The sequence below is a fragment of the Strix uralensis genome, chromosome Z (assembly GCF_047716275.1).
Source record: "Strix uralensis isolate ZFMK-TIS-50842 chromosome Z, bStrUra1, whole genome shotgun sequence".
NCBI classification, from domain to species: domain Eukaryota; kingdom Metazoa; phylum Chordata; class Aves; order Strigiformes; family Strigidae; genus Strix; species Strix uralensis.
This window is the reverse complement of record NC_134012.1, coordinates 183,242-207,369: the sequence shown is the minus strand read 5'-3', so window position 1 is coordinate 207,369 and position 24,128 is coordinate 183,242. Positions and strand designations below refer to the sequence as shown.

The 24,128-nt window shown below is 52.6% G+C and overlaps 1 protein-coding gene across 2 annotated transcripts; it reads left to right on the top strand.

Moving 5' to 3' along the window:
* Positions 1–243: 243 nt before the first annotated feature.
* Positions 244–19,833, top strand: POLR1E (RNA polymerase I subunit E). Of its 2 annotated transcripts, none has more exons than XM_074855901.1 (12): positions 244–396; positions 534–637; positions 4,123–4,199; positions 6,508–6,593; positions 8,198–8,253; positions 8,614–8,758; positions 11,052–11,159; positions 11,617–11,713; positions 12,417–12,550; positions 13,697–13,778; positions 15,931–16,062; positions 19,187–19,833. In XM_074855901.1, the coding sequence occupies exons 1-12, from the start codon at positions 333–335 to the stop codon at positions 19,344–19,346; spliced, it is 1,245 nt and encodes a 414-aa protein (XP_074712002.1). In that variant the 5' UTR covers positions 244–332; the 3' UTR covers positions 19,347–19,833. The 2 variants fall into 2 exon arrangements, with proteins under 2 accessions (XP_074712002.1, XP_074712003.1); XM_074855902.1 differs by having other exon boundaries at positions 386–401.
* Positions 19,834–24,128: the final 4,295 nt, after the last annotated feature.

Sequence of the window (24,128 nt, the reverse complement as noted above, 5' to 3'; positions counted from 1 at the left end):
CTGCGCTGCGGCGGCCGCGCCGGCGGCCGGAAGTGACGCCATCGCGCAGCGGCCCACTCGGCGCTGGCGGGCGGGGCGGTGGCGCGGGCCCGCCCACCCGGCCGCCAACCAATCAGCGGGCTCATTACTGACGAGCGACGCCGCCGTCGCCCCCCCGCCCTTCCCCGAGACTCGGCAACAAGCACGGCCGTGATTGGCGGGGGGGAGCTGAGGGACGCACCCCGCCGGCCGGTGAGGCCACTGCCTCCGGGGCCGCCCGCGGAGCGCTCGGGGAGGCGGGCGGAGAGGTGGGGCCTGTCTGGGAGGGACCGTTCTGCCCCCGCGCCCGTGTCATGGCGGCCGCAGCCACATGGTGCTACCGCGGCGACCCCGAGGCGGAGCAGTCGGCGGTGCTGGGTGAGGTGGGGGCCGGGGTCCGGGGGCTGCGGGCCGGGGGCTGGGGTCAGGGGGCCGGGGTCCGGGAGGTGGGGACCGGGGCTGCCGCGGCCCGGGGCTGCCGCCCGCGCTCACGGGCTCTCCCCGCCGCCTTGCAGTGCAGTTCTCCAACGGCAGGCTGCGGCGGCCCGGCTCCCTGCGCTTCGCCGTCTACCGGAACAGGGACGCGGCCCATCCCCGGAGGAAGCACCGGAGGATCCTGGTAAGGGCCCGCCCGGCAGGCGCGTTCCTGTAGCCGCCCCTCGTGGCTGGGCGTTTGGTGGTAGCCGCGGTCAGTAACTGCCCGTAGCCGGAGTTACCGCTCATATGGGGACAGTCGCGAGGTCTTGAGGCTTGGTCGAGCGAGACTTTGAAACGTGGTCAGGATGACCCTGATTAGCCATGACGTTTATCAAGAATAAGCTTTGATCTCTGAACCCTAGAATATAAGCAGAACGTCCTGGGCCATAAAGACAATGTCTGGGGTTGTGCTGAGGATGAGTTATTTGACAACCTGGCAAATGGACTGTTCGATTAATTAACTTGGCAATGAAACTGACTTTTGAGTGACCTGAAAGTGAACCGCTTTTGACTTGCGGAAACAGATTCCACAACCTATAAGGTTATAAAATAGGTATGTTTATTCAGCGCTGAGGCGCACGGGGGATCGCTCCACCACAAATGTGCGTCCCTCTCGGGGCACCTTGTCTTGGCTTTATGCTACAAAGCATCACATATTCATAATATGCCTATACATATGCATGACCTATTCCTGCTTCGTATTATAATGAGCCTGAAAGTCTTTTCCATATGTTCCGCCCCGGTCTCCTCCTAGTCGCGTCTGCACAGTGTGTCCCGGTGGTCATGGGCTGGGGTCACAGAGATGAAGTAGCTCCTCTTCCTCTCTGTTGAACTTTTTACCTCCGTTCCTTCCGCAGTCTCTGTAGCCTCCTGGACTCAGGCCGGACCATAGGCTTGGTTTTGACCAGTTTTTAGGGCTGTCTTCCTATTCCATCAGGAAGCGTTCCCTCACAGCTTCCATTAATCAAGGTTTCCATATTGTTCTGCTCTCTGGCCCATCGACTATGATCTATTATCCTATTCAATCTTAGTTATCTTTTAACTAATGGGCCTCTAGCCCCTAGTCTGATCTCTAAGTCTTCCATCTTTATCTCTAAACTAAGTTATACCTTCATTTCTTGAGTGCCTAATTTCTATATCCTATTTTAATTTCCTAGCTCCTCATCTCACTTTCATTGTAATACTAAAAACCACACCGCCAGGTTAAAAAGCCCCCTGCGTGGGTGAAGACCCTTCCCCTGAGCACGTGCAGTAGTAGCAGCATTAGATAAGCTGCGTTATAATTGTACGTTAATCACTGACCAATCAGTATCTAATAGGCATGTCTGGAAAAGCACTAACCTCTGATTTTTGTGTATAAAAAGAGCATAAAAACCTGCTGGTGGGGTGCTTGATTCGTGGAAAAGGGCCCTGAGCGCCCAGGCCTGGATAAATACAGTAATCTGTCCTGGGCATGTTCAGGAGGGTTACTGCACGGTGGCACCAGGCTGCTCTCGGAGCACAGGCAGCGCTGGTGGCTCTGGTCAGGGCGGCTGCGGCAGCGGGAGCTGCAGCTGCCCCGAAACAGACCGCGAAGGCGGGAGCCGCCCCGGCACCATCCACCCACCCGCGGGTCGCTGCGTAACTGGGGCTGGTCCGGTGCAGCCTGGGCAGGACCGCAGGGACCAGCGCACTGGGAGGCCTCCAGGCCGTTGGCGATCAGGGCGAGGGCAGCACCCAGACCCTTGCTGAGGACACACAAGTAATTCCCACCACAGCAGGTAGTGACAACTTTTCACCCTTTTTTGCCCTTATGGCTGTGGTCATGGCAGCCCCTGTGAGTAGGAGCTGGAAGCCTCACTCAGACATGCGGTCCCTGTGGTCCCGTCTCGGGGAGGCGGCTGTTCCTCTCCAACTCCTGCCCACTGCCCTGCTCCTCCGCCACCTTCGTTACCGTGTGCCGAGCAGGGCTTGGAAAACCTGCATGGAGCCTTGCTCTGTAACAAATTAAAAAAAAAATAGTCAGAGTTTAGCCCCAGCCTGTGTGAGAGAGAGAACCGTCTTCCAAATTTCACAGAACCTCTAGGATTTCGGAGGAAGTTCTGCTTCTTACATGGGCTGCCACCATGGGGCTGGGCGAGATGGGGGGCAGCAGAAGAGGGGAGCACGGGGCGGTCAGGGGAGCGGTGGGCAGGGGAGAGCCCTTCCTCACCCTGTCCTGAGAAGCCAGGCGCCTCGCCTGGGCTGCCTGCATCTCTGCAGGGACCTGGGGGTGTCCCTGGACTCTGGAGAAGTGGGCGGAGGTCCTGCAGCCACGCCGTGTGTTGGGGCACTGTGGTCTCTGCAGAGCGTGTCAGGATCAGACCGTGCCCCCTTGGGCTTGACGCTGAGGGTTGACCCTTGGAGCAGAAAGGAACCAAAATAATGGCTCATTTTGATTAATGATATTGAGAGTGACATGTGAGAGTTAGTAGCCTTTCCGTCAGAACTGAATACGTGCTTATTTGGAAAATTTTGATGGATACATGGCTGTGTGTTCTCAGGCAAAGGTGGATGTACTGAAGCTGTGTGTGTTCATGATTTATTTTAATAACCTGAAGGGAAATAATGTTCAAAAGTTAAAATCTGTTTCTTAACCACTAGTCAAGTCCATTTGATCGCAGAATCCGTTGTGTCGTGTTGACACAGTGAATTCTTTATCAAAATTTTTTTTTCTTTTTGTTGTTAAATTACATTATAAGGAGATTCCTGTTTCTTTTAGTGAAGAGAGAACCAAGATTAAAGTCAGAAGGTGCTTTCTGCTGCCATTGCTAAGTTTTACAGCTGCTTACATGCATGATTCACTCAAGGAATAAATGACTTTTCAGCTAAAATCCTGAGGGGAAATATACTACAATATAGTAGAAACACAAAGATTTCAAAATACATTTAGGAGGTTGAGCCATTCCTGGTAGTGCTAGCTCTTTTTTTTTTTTTCAGTCAGTGAATTGCAGTCACTTGGCAGTACTAGAGCTTTAAATGGATCACTGAAAATTACATTTTCAAACTGAGTTCCCCTTACTTGGGGAACATGGCTCTCCCCAGCGCGTGCCTTTGGCCCAGTCTGAAATCTGTAAGGTTTGTCCTGGCTGGAAGCCTAGAGAAGCTTTGAGCAGCTGTGTTAAGGACCTTAAAGCATTGGAAGGAGTATCTTAAATTGACTGGTAGAGAGGCCTGATCTCTCATCTCTAGTGGCTTTGTGAGTAAACCTGGTTTCTTTCACAAATTGTTGCTTCTGGATTAAAGTAGGGCAGTCAACACAGCGATGCGTTTTAGCTGCGGTGACACCCAAGTTTGCCACACTGATAAACTGTAAATGAAAATTACTATTCCCATGATTTCTTTGCAGTGGTTCCTCATCTTCTGGCCCAGTGAAAGCTGAGGTAGAAGTATATATCCTGGGTAGTTTCAGCTTCAGGAAATATCTGTCTTTTAAAGATTTTGACCTGATGCAAAAGGTACCCAAAATAAGCAAAGTGAAGTTTTCCTACACATGACTATTTTCCAATACCTGGGAATTTAGAGCTTTGTGGCACCAGGGAAAATAAAGCGGAGGCAGAGAAGCTTATTCACAGCCCTGTATTCCAGTAATTTTTCTTTGTTTTTCAGGTCTCAGAAACTGAAAGACTTTCATATGTGGGGGATAACTTCAGCAGTGGAGTTATGGCATCTGACGCCTTATGCAGGTATGATGCTGGCAAAATGGGGGCAGGAATGTGGACGTGGCAGCAGAGGAGTTGCCCAGACACGAAGTTCCCGATAGCCTTTCTCAGAGCTGGCTCAGAAGTTCCCACGGAGGCTGTGATTTGAACCAGGAGGATTTTGGCAGGAGGCTCCAGCACCCGTCAGCTGAATCGTTTGTGCATGCTACGTCCCTTTGGAAGTTGTGATGTTACGTACAAATAGGGTGTATCTGAAACGATCTTGTGAAGGAAGGGGTGAGGAGATGATTTGATGTAGCTGAAACCTAGGAGCAACAGCTTTGTTTGTAAGAAAGTAAGATTAAGGAATGACCAAGATCATCTTCTGCTGCCGAGGAAACCCCTGGGTCATTAATCACTGTCTGACTCCCAGGCTGCAGCACCGTGCTGCCTGTGAACTGTCTGTGCCACACGCTGGAAGAGGAAGTGCTGGTGGAATCACCAGCCTTTGCCTGTCCCACTTTAAGAGCGTGACCTTTGTGGCCTTGGGGCAGGTATCACTGGCCTCCTAATTAGCATTCTGTAGGTGAGATATTTCTCCTTCTCTAACAGGAGAACCACCAAACGGGTGGAGAGCCAATGTGAAGTAATCCTGCCTTGTTATACCGGAAGGTATTTCTTTTCTGCTTCGGTGTCTGAGATGGCTCCTCCTGGCCTGCACAGCACTGAAGTGCATGTGGTGTGCGTGTTGGGCTCTTGGTTCCAAGCCCTCTGCTCTGTAGAGCCACTCCAGCTGCCCCGCAAGGTTTGCTCACATAGCTCATCTCTAATTGGACTGCACTGACCTGGTCGTGTCTGACTAGTTAAAAGTACAGGTGGGGTGAGGGAGCGAAGAGCAGAGTTGTGTAAAACTGTCAGGGAGAGGAGGTGCTTTCAGACGTCAGTGCCCTGGTGTGTTCTGGATAACGTTGACGTTAGGAAGCATTTCTTCACAGACGGGATGGTCAGCCCCTGGAACAGCCTTCCTGGAGAGGGGGTCAGTGCCCCAGGCCTCTTGGTGTTGAAGAGGCATTTGGTCACTGCCCTTAATAACATGCTTGAACTTCTGGTCAGCCCTGAATTGGTCAGGCTGTTGGACTACGTGATTGTTGTAGGTCCCTTCCAACTGAAATATTCTATTCTGTAGCTCTATAAAAGGAGCTGTGTTCACCTCCGCAAATAATCCGTCAAAACATGCTAATACTAATATTTGTTCTTCTCTCTGAGAAGTGAAACCAGGAGAGCTAGGCATTCAGATATAACAGTCTTCAGTTTAAGATGCTGTCGCTGAAAAAAGGCACCAAGAGGCTTTTGCTGTTTGCGTTTGGAGACATAAATTTAGTTTAATGAATACATATGATACAGGTGTTGATGCAGTATTTTTTTCTAGGCAGATTTAGCGCTCTTTCTCTGAACACTGATTAAGAGATGATTTTAGGGGCTTAAGTGGTTCTTGCCTGCACCCTGGGAGGTCCTGAGCCACAGGAACACAGGCAAGCTGACTGCTGGTAAATGTTTGGCTTCAGGTGTTGGTTTTGCATTCGGTGTGCACATGCCTCAAGATCTCCAATATGCAGGCAAGAATCAATTAAGTCATTTCTTGCTTTTCTTTCAAGCTTTCCCACCCGATCCTTCTTCCCTTTCCTCCCACATCTGCTTCAGCTGCGTGCATGAGGATTTCTTCCAGTGGATCCGTTCCCATAGCTCTTGGCAGCTGTCAGCCTAAAACTGTGCACTGGCAACTGCTAATGTGGGTAAAACAAGGCAGAAAGCACCTCTGAGCAAACAGCCCAGGTTATTCTGAGTGGAAAGTCAGTGAATCTGGGCTTCCTGGGACAGCAGGAGCTGCCCAGAGATCCTGTGTGGCCAGGGAGGTGCTGTGACTCCCCCTGTACTCAAGCAGCAAATCTGAGAGCGGCTGCATAGAGACTGTTGCCCCAGCTGCAACCGGCAGCCTGTTGTACAGGTGGGTTCTGTCTTCAGAAGGTGTGTCCTGAGCTTTAGGAAGATGCGTAACAGAGCAGAGCAAGGCCAGGCACTGGTCAGAAAGGATCTGGCTGGGTAAGAAACTGGTGCAGTGACACCCTCATCAGCCTCAGCCAGTCCCTGGTGGGTCACGAGACATGGTGAGGAGCAGCTCAAACCATTTGGGCTTCCCTTTCTGAAATGTGGGATGAAAAGGAATTTACCTGCGAGAAATTGTCCTGTTTTAGAGGCAGGGGATGGGGGATACACGTGGCTCTGCACCATATATTCCAAACTGTCGCTTCTGTTGGACTGTCTTTCACTAATCACATGATCCTGTTCTTCTCAGGTACTTTGTTGGTGTGTTAGACAAGGACTCTGGGCAGATGGAAGTCTATAATGCTGAAATATTCAACATGCAGCCCCTGCTGGCAGGTAGGAAGACGCTGTATGTCACGCCAGCACCAGTCTCAGCGCGTGTGTTCAGCTGCCGACTGCCTGGTTCCTGACAGCGGTGTTCTCTGTTGTCTCCCTGGCTGCTCTTTCCTCCCTTTTTTCTGCCTCACCCCTCAGTCTGGAGGAGGGAGGATACATTACACTCTCCTTCTAAGGCACTGTGTGATGTGAAAAACAGAGGGAGAAGGAAGCAAGGTGAAATTTAGGGTGGAGGTTAAGCAGAGAGCTTTACAGGTGAGAGGGTGGAAGTGCTGGAGTGTCATGGTTTGAGCCCAGAGGGAAACTGAGCACCACCCAGCCATTCACTCACCCCTTCCCCCTCAGGAGTGGAGAGGAGAAAATACAACAAAATGCTCGGGAGTTGAGATAAGGACAGAGAGGGATGACTCATCCATTATGGTCATGGGCAAAAGACAGACTCATTAGGGGAAGAAAAAGAACATCCATTGAATTCAAACATTAACAACAACAACACTTAACAGACAGAGCAGGACAGGAAGAAGCATTAGCAAGTCTTGAAAACACCTTCCTTCTTCCCAGGCTCAGCTTTGCTCCCTATTTGTCTCTCTCCTCCCCTGCAGGGGGGCACGGGATGGGGGGTGTGATGGGGGGTGTGGTCAGTCCCACTGCTCCTTCCTCCTTAGGGGAGGACTCCTCACACTCCTCCCCTGCTCCAGCGTGGGCTCCCTCCCACAGCAGACAGCCCTCCATGAACTTCTGACACGAGTCCTTCCCACAGGCTGCAGCTCCTCCCAAACTGCTCCAGCGTGGGGCCCTCCCCAGGCTGCGGGAGGGCATCTGCCCCCCCCGGTGCCCTCCATGGGCACAGGGACAGCCTGCCCTCGCCCCACGGGCTGAGGGGGCTCTGCTCCAGCACAGCTCTCCCCACTTCTTCCACGGACCTTGGTGTTTGCAGAGGTGTCTCCGTCACAACTCCCACTCCTCTTCCCAGGTTCCCCTTCTCAAATACGTTATCGCAGAGGTGCAGCCACCATCACTGATCGGCTCGGCCGTGCCCAGAGGCGGCTCTGACTTGGAGCTGGGGGAGCTTCCAGAAGCTTCTCACAGGGGTAGCCCCCTCCCCCGCTACCAAAACCCACTACATTCCAACCCAGAACACGGAGTCAGTAACAACGTTGTCACTGTCCAGAGTGAGTGCAGCCTTGCCTAGATGTGTTATGCTGAGGGAAGCCTAGAGATTGTCAGGTCAAGGGACTGGATCACTGAAAACCAAAACATCTTTTCTTCAAAGGAACTGCTTTTTGTTACTGAATGCAGGAGGATAACCCAAAGAATTCAGTCTTTTGGGAGTGAATGTTTTTCCCTGTGCAGCAGGATCTGGGTGTTGCCACAGTCTATACGTACTCGTAGGCTTTATAGCAGAAATTGGCCGGCCTTTCCTTTTTTGTTCTAGGTACACACTCTCGTATTCAGTGTATTCTTTAACTGACAAAGTCCTGTGGAGGAGATCTTGAAGTGATGTGCCAAGTCCTTCAGTAATTGATTAGAGCTAAAGGGATACCAAATACCTGTGCTGTCCTGGCTGCTGTGAGCCAAACATACTAACTTTTGTTCTTTTATAGATAACTTAATACCTGACGACATGAAGGATTATCAGAACAGATCCTTCAGGGAGAAGGTAAGGTTAATCCCCATATCATATTCTGCTGTGATTGTCCAGCTAACAGTGGCAGATGGTGCTTGTCTGACACTGGTGTCTGGCTTACACAGGGTAAGCCTGTGCAGGCTCGGCACTCCCTGTGCCTTGGACGTCTAGGAGACAGCGCGTTATTAGTGCCTAACTTGGCAGTATTTTCATAATTATTTTAGGCTTGCTTCCTGCCCCCTGGCAGATCAATGCTTGTTGCATGGTTGGGTCATGCCCAGTGAAATGTTTGACGTTTTCTCAGAGAATATGGATGTGGAGCAGGCGGTGGTTAGCTGAGTGCAGGGTGTCTTTGGCTCAGCATGGTGCTTTAATTTAATTTCTCTTGCACAGATGGATTTGTGCATTGAGGCCTTCGGCACCAGCAAGCAGAAGCGAGCTCTGAACTCCCGGCGCATGAATGCCGTGGGCAGCGATACTCTGAACACAGCTGTGACAAAAGCAGCAGCGGACATTATAGATGCGAAGGGAGTGGCAGGTAAGAACGCTGTCTCGGGGTTTAATGAAGGCAACCAGAAGTGCCTTTTTCTGTCTGTTCCTTGCCAAGTAGGGTAGGAAGAAGAAAGGGGTTTTCTTTGACAGAGGCAGCAGCTGGTCTGAGAGCTGAGAAGGGCACATGAGGAGGAACTTGCAGATCTTTCTGGTGGAAGAGGAACTGCTTCATCTGGTCCTGCTGGACTTTGTGTGGGGGTTGCCTGAGTGAGGGCAGGTCCCTGTGGTGCCAGTGTCCTTCCCTGCCCGTGACTGGGAGCTCTCCCAGGAGTCCCTGGACATCAGGGGGAGGTAAAAGGGGGTAAAGGCAGAACATTCACCTGGTCTGAACTGAGGCGCTGAATGTTCATTAAGAGGAACTGCACCCTGGCTTCACAGTGGCATGTCTGTGGGAAACGTGCCCCAAAGCAGGTCACAGCCCCACCGAGTGCCACCCAAGTGCTGCTGTGAGCCAGGCTGATGGCCTCGGGCTTCTGCTGTGGAGGAGCCCGCAGCAAAGGGAGTCTGCCCTGGCCTCAGCTGTCCCTGCTGTGGGGAACCTTCATTCTCAAAGCATCACGCTGAGGTGATGTTTAAGGAGAGTTGATAACCCCACTGCTGGGTGCATCTGTATTCTGTTGTCCAGCCTGTGCCACCCCCCTGCTCCCCTGCCTTGACCAAGAGAGAGGTGGAGAAATGACAGAGGAGTCATGGCAGGGCAGCAGGAATGGGCAGGGCCTGGAGCACACAGCTGACAAGGAGAGGCAGAGGGAGCGGGGCTTGGTTAGTCCGGCAGAGAGGAGGCCAGGGAGGATCTAAGGGCAGCCCGCAGCTGCCAAAGGGCAGTCGGAGCCACACCCTCCTCGGCAGTGCCGGCAAGGGCCAACAGCACAAGCTGCAGTGGTCCCTGGACCCTGGGAGGAACCTTCTTGCCTTGGAGGGTGGTGCAGCCCTGGGACAGGCCACAGAGCGGTGCGGGGTCACCATCCTTGGGGGTTTCCAGGCCTTGGCAGGACAGAGCCAGGCCTGCCCTGATCTAGTCCTATAGACAGTCCTACTCTGAGCAGGAGGCTGCACAGGAGACCTCCAGGGCTTCTTTCCATCAGCACTTCTGGGATTCTGAGTTTCATTGGCTATGAATGGGAGAGATGTCTGTTGACTGTTGTCGTGGTTTAAACCCAGCCAGCAGCCAAACCACGCCTCCTCTGCCCCTGGGGATGGGGGAAAATTTGGAGGGGTAAAGGGAGACTCATAGGTTGAGATAAAAACAATTTCATAATTGCAATAAAATTAAAATAATAATTACAATCTTAATAGTAATAATAGCATATAGAAAGAGTGATGCACGGTGCAGTTGCTCACCACCTGCCCACTGATGCCCAGCCCATTCCCAGTTAGCAATACCAGAGGAGAGAAAATCCCAAAACCACAATCCCGGGAAAGAGCGAGCTTCCCAGATCACCCTCCTCTACACACCGATCGTGACGTTGTATGATCTGGAACATTCCCTCGGCCAATCCAGGCCCGCTGCTCTGGCCGTGCTCCCCCCCAGCTTCGTGTGCACCCGCACATGGGCAGGACACGGGGAGTTGGAAAGTCCTGGATTTCTGAGCAACCACTGAAACCATCAGTGTGTTATCAGCATTCTTCTCATGCCAAATCCCATGATGAATCCAAAACACAGCGCTGTTCTAGCTACTAAGAAGAAAACATTAGCTCAATCCCAGCCGACACCAGGACAACTACAGACCTGTCCCAGGTTGGGTATTGACTGTGCTCTCAGAGCTGCTTTGTGCCAGGTCCAAGGGAACCCAGAACCACCTCCTGCGCCCCTGCAGGCAAGAGGTGCAGGAGCACCAGCAACCAGTTTGTCTTGGTGCTCTTCTTTCCTAGATTTTTCTCTAGTCTGGAGTGGCTTTTCTAAATTTTAAGGAGCAGAAAGTTCTCAGCAGAAGTGGTGACACCAGTCTAGAACCCAGTATGCTGAACACGTAGCAGGCATATCAGAAGTTCTTGGCCTTTCTGTGCCTGCTGGAACACTTTCTGTGCAGTCAGCACCCGCATGGGGCAGTAACGAAACGAAATAGGGAAGAGCTGAGCGTTTTCCTTACTGCTGTCCTACATGAGATAAACTGAACCGGAGTTTTAAAGCTTTAAAACTGGTGACTAAACTGGTGTTGACCCAAGAACCACCACTGAGTAGACTTGTGTTTAAAGGAAGGATTTGGGCTCTGGTCATGTTCTTTGTGGTTTTGTTTGCATGGTCCGTATACTCTCTTCTTTCCTGTTTCCCTCCAAAGCTTTGATCCAGGATGTGGCCCAAGATGATGTACAGAATGTCTCCACCATCCTCCCACTGTGTAATGAGGATGCTGACAAACCAGAAGATGTTTACAAGTTCGAGGACAGTATCTTTTTTTGTGGCAGAGTGGTTTCGCACACCCACAAGCCTCAATGTCAGTCGTCTGTCGCATGGGAGCAAGCACTGCGGGCGCGTGAATGAGCCGAGCCTTCTCCCCTCGCAGGCTGAAAGCTGAGAGCTGGGACATACTGTGTTGAGGATTTGGTGGCTGCAAGTCCCATATCCTGCCTGTTTCCTGTGGAGAGCAGGGTGCAGCAGTTCGATGGGACAGTGACACGGTCAGCTGTGCAGGGGAAGTGGCTTGTGGTTGAGCCACAGTTCTTCAGAGACCTGTGGTACCAGCCGGCTCCCACGTCCTGTCATTATGTCCTGCCCACTTATAATTTTGCTCCCTGCCCCACACCTCCTGAAGTGAGAGTGAATGGAGCTCATCTTGCTGTGGACTCTTCAGACCAGAAGGGAGAGCAGAGACATGCTTGTTCTTTTCCTTAAAATCCTTCCAGTTCTGTCACCAGCAGAGTATGAAGCGTTGCAGGCACCAGCCGCAGCCTTTGTTAACATCACTGCAGAAGAAATTGCCAAGAAAACGGAAGATAAAAGGTAACACTGCTGCAAACAGCCTTGTTGTAGTCGAGGTGGGCCCTGTGAAGCTGTAGTTTTAATGTGGGGCAGGATGGCTCCTGCTGCCAGCTCCGCTGTCCCCAGAGCAGAGGGAGGGTGCTTAAGCCACACGTGGATGAGCAACAGCTGCCCTGAGGAGTGCGGGTGCAGCCCCATACGGGCAAGGAGGTTTCCTGCGGGGAGCTGATGGCGGAGGAGGAGTGTGGAGAAACCCAGAGTGGGGTCTGAAGGTGGGTGCCTGGAGGATGGGCCCGTGGCCATGCTGAGCACGCGGGACCCGTGCTAGGCGCTGACTGCACGGGGGTGCTGCGGCTTGGCGTGCTGGCATGGACCCACGCTCAGAGCTCTGCAGCCCTTGTGCTGGAGCTGAAGTCAGCAGGAAGGCACAAACCACCCCTCACCCTGGGTGCCTCCTGTCTGCCTCCACTGAAGCAGCAGCATCCGTGTGCTGTGCCCAGGGCCCGCAGCTTCTGCAGTGCAGGGACCTTCTTAGCAGCTGCTCGCTGGAAAGGGGTGGCTGAAGGGGGTGGGCGCTGACAGGGAGGTGCTCAGCAGCCTCCTGGGCTGTCGTCCACCAGTGTCCAGGGAGCTCTTCTGAACAGCTGAGTGCTGAACTTAGAGGTGTGTCCTGTCCTCCTGGTGATGGAAACTCATTCCTCGTCCTCCCCTCTCTCTCCTTCAGCCATTGCTCCTTTGTTTTAGAGGAGCTGAAGTTCCTGCCCACTGATGAGAAGAGCAGAGATCACAAAGCCCGATGCCTCTGGTTCCTGGACACCCTTATTAAGTTCAGCTACCTGAAAGTGATCAAGAAGAAGTGTAAGAGACTTTTCAGCTCCTCCACTTTTAAGCTGCCTGACTGCAGTAGAAAAGGGTAAAGCTGCCCAGAAAGAGCTGTGTGGTCAAACAGCTGCAGCACTTGCTTTTGGCCTGTTTTGTGCCAAGGTTGAGGGTCAATGTGTTGTTGAGGATTGTTAGATCTGTGTCTGCTGGGAGGTGTATGTCCAAGCCTTTTCCATCCCTTCGTAACTGCTGTGCATCAGGATGGCACCGTGAGATCCTCTTGGTAGGAGACAGGGTAGCTTAGATTGGAAATCTTGAGATTCTTTCTAGTTTATTGATAGCTCTTCATTTACAAACATGTTTTGTATTTTCACACTTTAGTCCTAAGCCAAGAGGCTGGCAACTGTCGGCTCTCTCCCTCATCCAGGCTCCGTATTCCAGGTGCAAGAGACACACAGTACACGATACATCCTTTGTATCTCCTCTCGTGCTTTTGAGAATGTTTTCATCACCCTTGGCTTATTAGTTCAAGGTGTGGGTCACAGTGATCATACCTCTGCTGTATTCAGGCTCTTGCTTTCAAAATGTCGGGAACTGCTGTTCTCAAAAGCACGGCAAAAAATACTTTGGTTGAGATTTTCAGGACTTGCCACCTTCCGTAGAACCTGTGTATCTGAGTCTCCTTGTCAGTGCTGAAAATGCCATTGTCAGCCTTTCCAATGACAGGTGGTGGTGGAGGAGGGAAGGGCAAGCCTGGCTGGAAATATCCTGCATTGCTGGAGAGACCGCAGTCAGGGAGGGTGTGGAAGTGGCTAGTCTTGATGCTAGTAGGAATTTGGTAGTGTGGTTTCAGTTTTAATAATATTTTCTGACAGGACCATCTATTAAAAGGCAGGAATCTTAAATACCTGCATAGGCGCACATGCACGCATTATGGATTGTGTAGTACTGAAGTGGGAGATCGCCTTTGTAAAGAAAATCAAAGCTGTTAGGAGCCTCTCTCAGACCTGAAAAATTATGAGACCCAGAAATCAAGTGCCCAGGCTCCTTCTAGGTTCTCTGTGTTCCTGGGAAGAGGCGATAAATGTCGTGGTAATAAATGTGGTATTGTGATGGCTGGAGGTTGGCAGTACAAGGAAGAAGGTGTTTCTCATTTCCACTGCAAACCCCTCTCTGTCCTAGATCCAATGGGTCCTGAATGCCCACACATCATTAGCAGGAAACTCATGAAGAATTTCACTTCACTGACCTACAACAATGGCAGGTAAGGAACTGTGTGTGCTTTGACGTTCTTGAGGCAGAGATGTGGCAGAGTTCAGCTTGAAGGGCCACGGACACATTATCAGGAAATCTCCTGCCAAAATGGAAGGCAGCAGGAGCTTCTCTTGCTTTGCACCCCAGCCTGGTAGATTGCTGCGGGGTGGCTGGTTGAAACAAAGAGCTTCACTCAACAGTCAGGAATGAGTATAACTGTTCAGCAGGGATTCTTTATTGGCAGTGCTGGGCAGCACTGGGGGTCGCTCCACCACAAGTGCCGCCCTTTCTAACAAAACTCTCTGACTAATACACACAGAAAGCATACATATGCATCAGATTTCTTAGAAAAGGCAGTCTTATGCTAATGGGTTCTTAGAATCATTTACATAGCCTGAGCATGCGTAGTAAAAATAGAGTGAGGGTCTTCTCCCCTCCTTAGGGGTCCCCACAGCCTTTCTCACACTGTCCCTCAGTGAAACTTAGGTCTCTACTGTCCATCTCTGGTCAGAGAGTTACTTCGTCCGTCCTTCAGCTCCTGTTTGTTCCAGCTCTCAGCACTTCTCTTGACACTGGCGTCTCCTTAGGCCCTTGTTTCTTTAGGTTCCTGCTATTAGGGATGTACTCAGGGAGTTTTTCAGACTGTCTAAGGTCTGTCTTATCTTTACCAGGCAAGGAGTTAAAGGTTTCAAAACATCTTACAAGTGGGTAACTGGGTAATGAGTACAGAGGGCAGTTAGGAAAAAGTATAAATGAAATTATATACATTACAGTAAAATACAGGAAAAAATAAAAGCTAGTAAAATGTAAGTGATGTCTAACATTAAAACTAAATGTCTTATTTTACAGGTCCCTGTACATTAGCAATTTCAAATATACTTGTAGCAGCTTCCCTTCAGGTGACGGTCCATTTTAGACAGCGCAGGTCTAACATGTGGTGGGAGAAGCTGGGTGGTTGTGCAGAGCAGGCCTGCGCCTGCGGATTCATCCTGTGTGACCAGGCAGGGTGTGCAGGCAGCTGCCTGATGTTTCTGGGCCTGGGGGCAGGATGGGTGCTGGCTGACCGGCAGGGGCAGGGGTCCGAGGGATGCGCCCGCTCTTCCGCCGTCCCAGAGCACGCCAGGACAGGGGTAGTGCAGTGGCCAAATAAAGGCGCTTTTTTTACACCCACGTACTTTAATCAGCTAACGGGGGCTCTTAAAGAACCTGGCCGTGACTTACTTGGATTCTCCGCTGAAACCTACACAGACAAAAGTCTGTAAAGGTTCGCAGTGGTGAGCTCACCCTGCGCTGAGGCCCGCACCTTGCTGTGCCTGGGCTTAGCCCGCGCCCTGCCCGCAGTGATGGGCTGTGGTGAGGTGAGGCAGGGCCAGCCAGGAGAGGCAGCTCCCATGGCTGGGCAGGGCCCGGGCGTCCCACAGGGTCGGAGCCAGCTGCCTGGTGGCCAGCGCTGTGGGGATGGCCTCGGGCCACAGGCAGAGGCCCTTGACCAGATGGCCCTTGGCTGCAGCCTTCAGGAAGTTGCCACTTACAACTAAACCACTGCAAATCTGGAGGAACATTGCTGTTGAGCGGAGGCACCAAACTACAGGCAAGAGTGAACAGTGTCCTCGCTCTTGCCGCAGCGCCGTCCCCACGCTGGGGGAACCCGCAGCCTGGAAGGGGCGTAATGCTGATTGTGCGCTGCTGCTGTGAACCTGACCTGAGCGCAGAATCCAAATGGGCCAGCTTCTGTCTGAGGGCCCAAACCAGTGACGAGCAGTCAGATGTGCCCAGAGGATTGCCAGGTCTGTGGGTTGTGTATTTGAGGTGCCACTAGCACCTCCAAATGCCCTCAAAACAGCTTCCCTGTGCTTTCCTTGCACAAAGCACCAGCGTGCCAAAGCGACAGAACTGCCGTGAGTTCCTGGTTTTGTCAAGGCTTTGTAGCAATAAATAACCTCAGGGGGCTACACTTGTGAACAGAAACGGGCATGTGAGGAGGACAAAGGAGCCTGTTGGCCCCCTGTGTTCAGAGGCCTGTGGTGCTTTGAGCTCTTTTTGGTGTCTAGGAAAAATCAGTCATGTCGAACTGGGCTCCAGTTGTGTCTGCACCTCACGGGGGTTGTGTTTTGGGTGTACACACACTCCACGTCTCATGTGCTCTCCCTTTTGCCATGTAGTGTCCAGAATTTAATCTCTGCATCGATGAAGACTAAAATCACAGCCTACGTCATTGCGTTGGCTCTGCACATCAACAACTTCCAAACAGACCTCACCGTCCTGCAGAACGACATGAAGCTCCAGGAGAGCAGGTGAGTGGTGTCTGTTCACGCTATGGAGATCTGCGGTGACCCCCCTGCAGAGAGCAGAGCACTCTGGTGTGGCGCAGTAACCCCTGACAGCCCCTCCCTTCTGCTGTGATCGGACTCTCTTTCATGAGTGTGTTAAAGCTTCAATTCGAAGCCCTGGTGCTGGGAAAGGAGGGTGGATGTGTGTCTCAGACTTGGAAAGGGCACTTGCCGCGAAGAGGGTGCATGGAGAGGCTCTTCAGCTGCTCTGCAGGGAGGGAAGCGGGGGCAGGTGGCGCCGCAGCGGCCATCCAGCGCAGATTCCTGCCCGCTGCCCTCCTGCTCTGTTACTTGGCTGACAAATCCCATCACTCTTCACCTTCCTGTCCTCTGTGCCCCCTCTTTCTGCGGGGTTCCAGTCCCTGTTAGGCACCAGTGACACGTCCCGCTCAGATGAGGGAGACAAGTGACTCAGATTCACAAATCCCCAATGGAGCAGACAACAAAAGTCCAAGCATTTATTAACTACCCACAATGTACTAATTGAACACACGATAATTGGCTAAGTATATAGCAAGTTGTGGCAAGCAATACAATATGCCTTACATTTCTTAATGGGAAAGGGAAAAGAGGGAGATAGAGGGAATGAGGAAATACAGGACACCGGTCTGGGTTTCTGCGCTGACCCCGCTGGCGAGGGTTCCAGGAGGCAGCCGTCTTTTTCACTTGCATCTGTCTTCGCTTCGTTGCACTCTCCAGGGCCCCCCCTTTCTCCCCCATCCCCCCTTGATTTATACCCACTTTCCTTGGGTCCGTCCCCTAGGTCGACCCGCATACCTACGTGTCCCACGTATAGGGAGGGGTGAGGTGTTTCATGGGATGATGTAATTAGCATGGTCATGTTAGCCCTCGTTAGCGTATTGAGGGGTGTTAACTTTAATATGCATTTCGTGGATAATGAAGCAAAGGTCATTCACCGGACAGATGGCCCTTGAAATTTGTCCAGGTGCACCAGAGCAGAGCCGTCCTGTCTTCACAGGGCTCCCTCCTCCAGCTGCATCTTGTGTTATTCAGGCAGCCTGATCAGCTTTGACCTCCACAGAATGCACCCTGGGACTTATAGTTTTGTCTTGCGAGTGTTTGAGGCATTTCTTCGATCAGCCTCAACTTTTGCTTTCTCAGGCTGCTTTTCTTAAGTTTCTTGCAGGCCTGGTTTCTCGTCTCTCACAACCAGTCTGTCTGCAAGTGCAGGTTTGCAGCTGACTGCAACAGGAAAACCAGAAACAGGTTTTTTTTTCCTCACAATCACACTGTGAGCAGGTAGTTGGTGTTTACATGGAGGAATCCCCAGGCCCCTAAAATTTACCCGCTCCATGCTTGGCACTGAGGAGGTTGTTTCTGAAATACTGATGAACTTGGGGACTTCTCAGCGAAGGGGAGAGGCTGTATGCAGAACTGCTGGCGATAGTATTTGAAATAAGGATGTGCCAAATCAAGGTTGGTGAAGGGGAACAGGTAGAAAACAGCTCACAGAATAAGCTTCGGGGCAATGAACCCTTGCTGTGTTAGCTTTGGGGGCAGTTGTTCCCTAGACTAATTTTCCAGGGAGGAATACAGGAGTGTCTGCCCCTGCTGTAGCTGCAAGACCTGCTTTTCCCAGAAGGTGTCAGCTGGAGCCTGCTGCCAGTCCTCCGGCTCCGGGAGCTCTTACCCCCGCTCCGGGCGCGCTGGGATAAATGGGGAATTGATGGGAACTGCTCAGCCAGTGCGCAGACACGGGCTCCGCTGGCGGCTGGTGATCGCTGTCTGGAAGGGCGCGGGGCCCCCTTAGGTCAGATACCCTCGTTAGTGTCTCTCCCACCCTGTCCTGTGCGGGGGGATGGTGACGTCGAGGACATGCGCTTCCTGACTCGGTCACGTCGGTCCTTCCCACCTGGAATGGTCCGTGGTTGCGGGGCTGGGTGGGAGCTGCAGAGGGACACAACCCCTGTGCTGCAGCAGGAGGAACGGCATGGCTGTCCCGGGATTTCTGGCTGAGGGGTGTCATGGGAAGGTCTGGTGATGACTGGAAGTTATCGGAGCCCTTAGTCACTTAGTTTGGCAAGTTCCCTAATTAGCCCTGATGCAATTACTTCTGATTTTGCCTCCGATTATGCTCTTCATTCATTGATGGGTGGTAGTGGATTTAGCAGCAGTGTTTGCTGTTAGTTTCCAGCCATTTTTTCTTTCTTTTTTTTCTTTTTCGAACTAAGCTTTTTAAGGAATCCATGTTGGTTTTCACAGCTGACGCTGAGGTTTTGTTCTTAACTGCTGTACTGTAGCTGGGAACACGGGGCACAGGATGAGAGAAGGGTGGAGGAGGCTGGGACCTGCTGGAAGAACTGGGGAGGGACACATAGCCCTGAGCCACCTGACAGGGTGATCCTTGCTTGGAGTGGGAGGCTTGACTAAAGAACCCTTCCCAACTGAATCTGTTTGTATTTCAAAGATAATAAAGTCAGCTGGGAGATTTCTGGGAGCTGTGTGTCCTTGGGACCCTTCCTGAAGTCGGGACACCTGTTTCCCTGCCAGCTTCCCTTTGGATGCGCTTTGTTCCCTCTGTTTGATGAGCCTCCAGGCGTGCTGTGACTTGCACCATCCTGCCCAAGCTCTTCCCACTACAGATCTCAGCCAGGCCCCTCTTCTTACAGCTCAGGATGCTGAATTTTGGTGGCTAAGAGGGGGTGTTCTGGTCTCATTCATCATACTGCACATGGGAGATGAGTGCACTGGGAAGCAGCCGTGGGCTGCCAGCAGCAGCAGCTGACCATAAATGATGCCTATTCTCCTCTTCGTAGGGAAGTGGAGAGCAACATTATTTTTTCTGCAGTCAGCCGGCCATGGAGTAGGGCAGCATGGGTTTGTAATGCTCTCCGAGGTGGTGGCGCGCAGCTCAGCAGCATTCTGGCCTCCCCACAAAGGCTGTGTATGACCTTGTAGTCATTGAATCCTTCCAACTCCTGTCTCCATGGTATCCCTGAGATGCAGAGTTCTGCGCTGCTGCCTCCCGGCTTCTCCCCTGAGGCAAGAGGCTGCTGGTCCTCGGTGCAGGGTCCCGGTACGGGAGGCTCGTGCGCCGCACGGACAGAGTCTCTCTGGTGTTTTCCAGGATGACAGACATCGCCAGGGCCATGCGCTTGAAGATCTCCAAGGTGAAGGGGCTGCTGGGACTTGAGAACGATCACAACCACAAGCTGGGCACTCTCTCCCTCCCCTTGCCTGTGCAGAAGGCATCAGGGAACCAGCAGAAGCGCAAGAAAATGAACTAAAATGTCTCAGGGGCCCAAGCAGGGGCGGAACAGTTCCTGTCTCAGATGCTGTTCTGCACACAGAGCCTCGTCCGGCTGCTTTTTTCTGTTGCACTGCTGCTGGACCCTGCTGAAACCCTCTCTCGAGGCTGAACTGGAACAGATGTTTACCTCACTAAACTGCTTCTTTTTTCTATTTGTGTAAAAATTCCCTGTCTGTGTGAGGAGAGAGACATGCAGGTTGTGCCAGAGCCAGAGAAGACGGTTGGAAGCTACGGGGCCTCCACTGGCGACTCTGGTTGGTTCTGGCAGCGACCTGCTGGCTGGTGGCCTGTTTTGCCTCTTTCACACACGCAGGGTAGAAAGCATAGGCAGAGAGAGACTAAGCAAAGCGTTACTTACACACAACTTTTGGGCTCTGTGTCTGCTTGTTTCTCCACAGTTTCAGTGTAATTCTGTGTTCAGAAAGTATAAAGATGCAACATGAATAAAATCTTCCTGCCACTTCTCCTGGCCTGGCTGCTTGTCTGGAGGAGGGAGAATTCTGCTGACTGGGAGCTGGTGTCATCTTCAGAAAGGGTGATGAGTTTGAATCCAGAGCTGTGGGTTCCCAGTCCTTGGGAGAGAGACTTCTGGGCTAGTTTCTCTGCATTTTCACCCTAGTCCTGGGCTGTAAGCCTCACTGCAGTGTTGGTTAAGCAAGGTTGTAGGAATCTGGGGCTTATGAAAAGCTGAGGATCACCTCCAAGACAAAATGCTTATGTGAAACAGGAGCATGGGATGTCAAGAGCAGTCTTCTCTTTGAGGTGTCTTTGCTTTGGATAGTAGTTTGGGTTTAGTACATCATTCTGGGATTTAAGGGTAACTCCTTACTCACCTCAGTGACCCACTACTCACAGGTCTCGTTTGGAGTGACACAAACATCTGCTTTTCCGGGTGGGGGATGATTAATGCTCTGGGAGTTACAGGCTGCAGATAATAAATAGGAATGTTTTCATCATTTTATGCAGAGTGGTTGAGGTTGGAAGGCACCTCTGGAGTCACCTAGCCCAGTCCCCCTCCTTGCGCAGGGCCGTGTCCAGATGATTTCTGAATGCTCGCAGCCTGTGCCGGCACCTGGTCACCTGCAGCCTGACGGGGTGTTTCCTGATCTTCAGAGGGACCTGCCCGTGTTTCTGTGCCTGCCCGTGGCCTCTGGTGCCAGCGGTGGCACCCCTGGGAAGAGCCTGGCTCATCCTTCCCTTCAGGAGTTTGTAGACAGGGATGAGATCCCTGGGCCGAGCCGTCCTTGCCGCCTGCGGAGCCATCCCAGCTCAGACTTTCCTCACAGAAGCTCCAGCCCCTTCAGCACCTCACTCTGCCTGGTGTGTCCGTGCCTCTTGTGCTGGGGGGCCCAGAGCAGTGGCCTGTGCTGAGCAGAAGGAGGGATGATCCTCCTGCTGCCCCCAGGACACCATCAGCCGCTGCAGCTCACGGTCACCCCCGTGTCTGCCAGGACCCTCAGGTCCTTTCTGCTGTTTTCCCTCAGGGCAGCCCCAGCATGTCCTGGTTGCTGCTTCCCAGGTGCAGGACTCGGCACCTTGCCGCGCTGAACTTGGGAAGCCTCTGACTGACCAGGGCCTTGTTCTCAAGTCCTCAGTAGAGTGAATTTGCCCAGGGAGTTCATCTGCCTGAAACCACTTTTTGTGGTTTTTCTAAATTCTCATTAGGATCTGGTCTTCTGCATATCAGAGCCAGCAGCTCTGACTCAGATGGGTATGAAGCTCCATTCTGAGATACGTAATTAGTTTATCCACTTTGATCTAATTCTATCTTGTTGCTACTGTGCTTCAGATGGTTGATATGGGGCACAAGGAGGGGGCAGGCGTGGGTCGCCCTGACAGTGCCATGGGGTTTTGGATAGAAAATTAACTGCTGTTATAAAGCTGATTCTGTATGTCGAGGCGAGCAGAGTAGAAAGCAGAGGTGGTTGACCAACCAACCAAGTGAGAAGTGATGCTCTTTTTCATGATTTGGAGCCACTTGCAGCAGAGCTGAGGATGTTAATTGTCTCTCTTGACATCACACTGTGTGCAGCAGAGGCTGTTCTGACCACATCTGAGAGCAGCACCCCCGATTCAGGGAAAATGAGTGCTAATTTAATCCAAAGGGGAGAATGACTCATCGCACTGTGCCTCACTATTAGCTGCTGCGCCGTGGAAAGCAGCTCTTTGCCTTCCTGGTAACACGGTGGAGATCTTGGCTATGTGGAAAGAGGTGCCAAGGCGGGGAGGTGGCAGTGGGGGAGTGGGACCAGGGATCCCACCTGGGGGCCAGAGAGATGCCCCCCGCCCTGGGCAGCCCCCACAGGAGCAGGACAGGGCTGCTCTTGCCAGAGGTGAACGGCAGCAGGATGTGGGTAGCGGGGGGACTCAGAGTCCCCGGCCAAGCACTCTCGTCCCTGTCTGCACCACGGAGGGGGTGTGAGGAGGGGGGTCGGTCCCTGGGAGACAGCAGGAAAGGCTGAAAGGAGAAGTCCAGCAGCGGTGGAGAAAGATGCTTTGCTGGAAATGGGGAGAGGTTTAGTAACGCTTTGCTCAGCTTTGTGGGGTCGCCTTCATTGAGAGCACATCCTGGACAAGGAGAGTGCAGGCGAGGCTGGAGAGACCCCGCGTTTCTGCGCTGTGAGCAGGCTGCCCTGCGTGAGGTGCACGGGGACAGTGGCTGGTGGGTGGAGGCTGGTGACGCTGGCTGGGGCAGGTGCCGCCGGGCAGGCTGGCCGGGAGCAGGGGGGCCGCGGCTGTGGCTTTCCTTGGGCTGCCACCGGACGGCTTGCAGCCCGGGCTGTGGAAACGCTGCCCACGGCCACTGCCATAGCGAGCGCAAACCACAGCCGGGCAGCACCGTCACGGCTGGGCCAGCGCAGGAGACGAGGCAGGACCCACGCATTGTCCTTGGGGGGGTCCGACGGGAGCAGGGGACTCCCACGGCTGCCTGGTTTGATGGTGAGCAGAAGCTCTGCCTGCTGCTCCTCTGCCACCACCCCAAGATCGCTCCAGTGCTTCGTTCGCACACCGAGGACATTGCAGTCCTCTTGATCAGGTGTCTGGCCACCAAGTAAAAGGTTCCATGAAATAGACTGGGCACAGGCTCCTTCTCACGCAAGAGCGCGGGGCTGTGTAGGATAGCGTTGGGTTGGAGTCAGCTTTTGCCGGCAGTGCTGGCATGTCTCACAGCTGGTTCCCACACAGACGGCAGGACAGACACTCCACTTTCACCACTGCTGCCCTTCTGGAAATGATGAGCTCTAATTAACTTACAGGCAGACAAATGCTCTCTTTGAGCAAAGCAAAATGCGAGGTCTGTGCTGTTCCAAGAGGTGGCCGTGCAGGGCACACACATGCCCTGGCTTTGGACAGCGTCCAGGGAGTGAAAAAGCCACTGGAGCTGCTGGGTCAGGGGGGCCGGAGGCTGATACCCACCATGCCGCAACGAGCACTTGAGTTGGGCTTTGCACAGGTACAGCAGCACCCCACGCTGCTTCCGTTATGCTCTAGAAACTATCCACGGTAATGCGAGAACATGAAACATTTTGTTAAGGAACATCAGTGAAAATTGATTAATGAATGCTCACTGAATTCTCCCCACACAAGGAGAGGATTCTGTTTTCTGACTTTGTGTCTGAAAGTCCCAACTGTACTGACCAGTCAGGGTCTCAAGTGTATTTAACATAAAGTTGAAAGATTACTTGGGAATGCAAACTTTATTTTTGCTTTCCTTGTGAAGATGAAGCTAGTATGAACATTTGATTTCTCCATAGTGATTGATAGTACAAATATTAATATTTTAAGACAACATTTGTACTCCATACTTCCAGTTCAACCTGTGGAGAGTTTCAGGATACTTGATCACGTTACCTCTTACTCCATATAGTGAAATTAAGTCCTTGCTCACGTTCTGCAACGTGAAGTGAGTTGAACTACTTCCCCAGATTTGTGAACAGTTTTCTGTATATCTGTTTGACAGCATGTGACTCCTCCATGGGGCATTTTGCTGCCCCAAAGTGCAAAAAGCACAGAATGAAGAAGATATTAAAGCCACTTTAAAGATCCTAAATCTCAGTGGGTTTTGTTGGTTTTTTGGGGTCTGGCTGATGGGATTCAGAATGGTGGTGAACCTGTACTGCCACTGTGGGCAGCCCCATCTTTGAAGTTCTCAGCATTGGCTTATGTGTATGTGCACGTTCAGCCCCACCGTGCGCTGGTAACTGCCGCTGGGAACAGCCTGAGCCTCCACATCTATTGCAGTTGGACCCTTAAGTCCCTACAGGCATTTTCACGGTAGTACTGACCATTTCCAAGTGCTTCTGGTGGGGCACCAGGCTGGTGTGACCCCTGTCTGTGCCAGCAGCTGGCTCCCTGCTGATGGTGTGCAGCCCACCCATCCTCTCCCAGGTCTCCATCTCTAAACGTTCCCCACAGTCGTGCTCGCCCCACACATCAAGGCCGTGGCTCCGTGCCCGTGGACGCGAGACAGCCCATACTGCAGGGGCAGCTGCACGGAGCCTGGACTTCAGCTTCCTGCCCCGCAGCCCGAATGTGTGTTCCCGCATCCTTCCGACAGCCCCATCCCTGCTACCAACCTGCACGGCCGTTGCTCTCCTGCCGCTCACCCTCGTGCTGGCAGCACGGCCGTGCACATCACCTTCCCACTGCAGCTTCTACTGCTTGACTCTGCCCCAGCTCCAGGACAATCTGTCAACCCGACCACCCTGTTACCAGCCGGAGGGTCGGTCTCAGCCAGGAGCCACAGGCCTTCCACCCT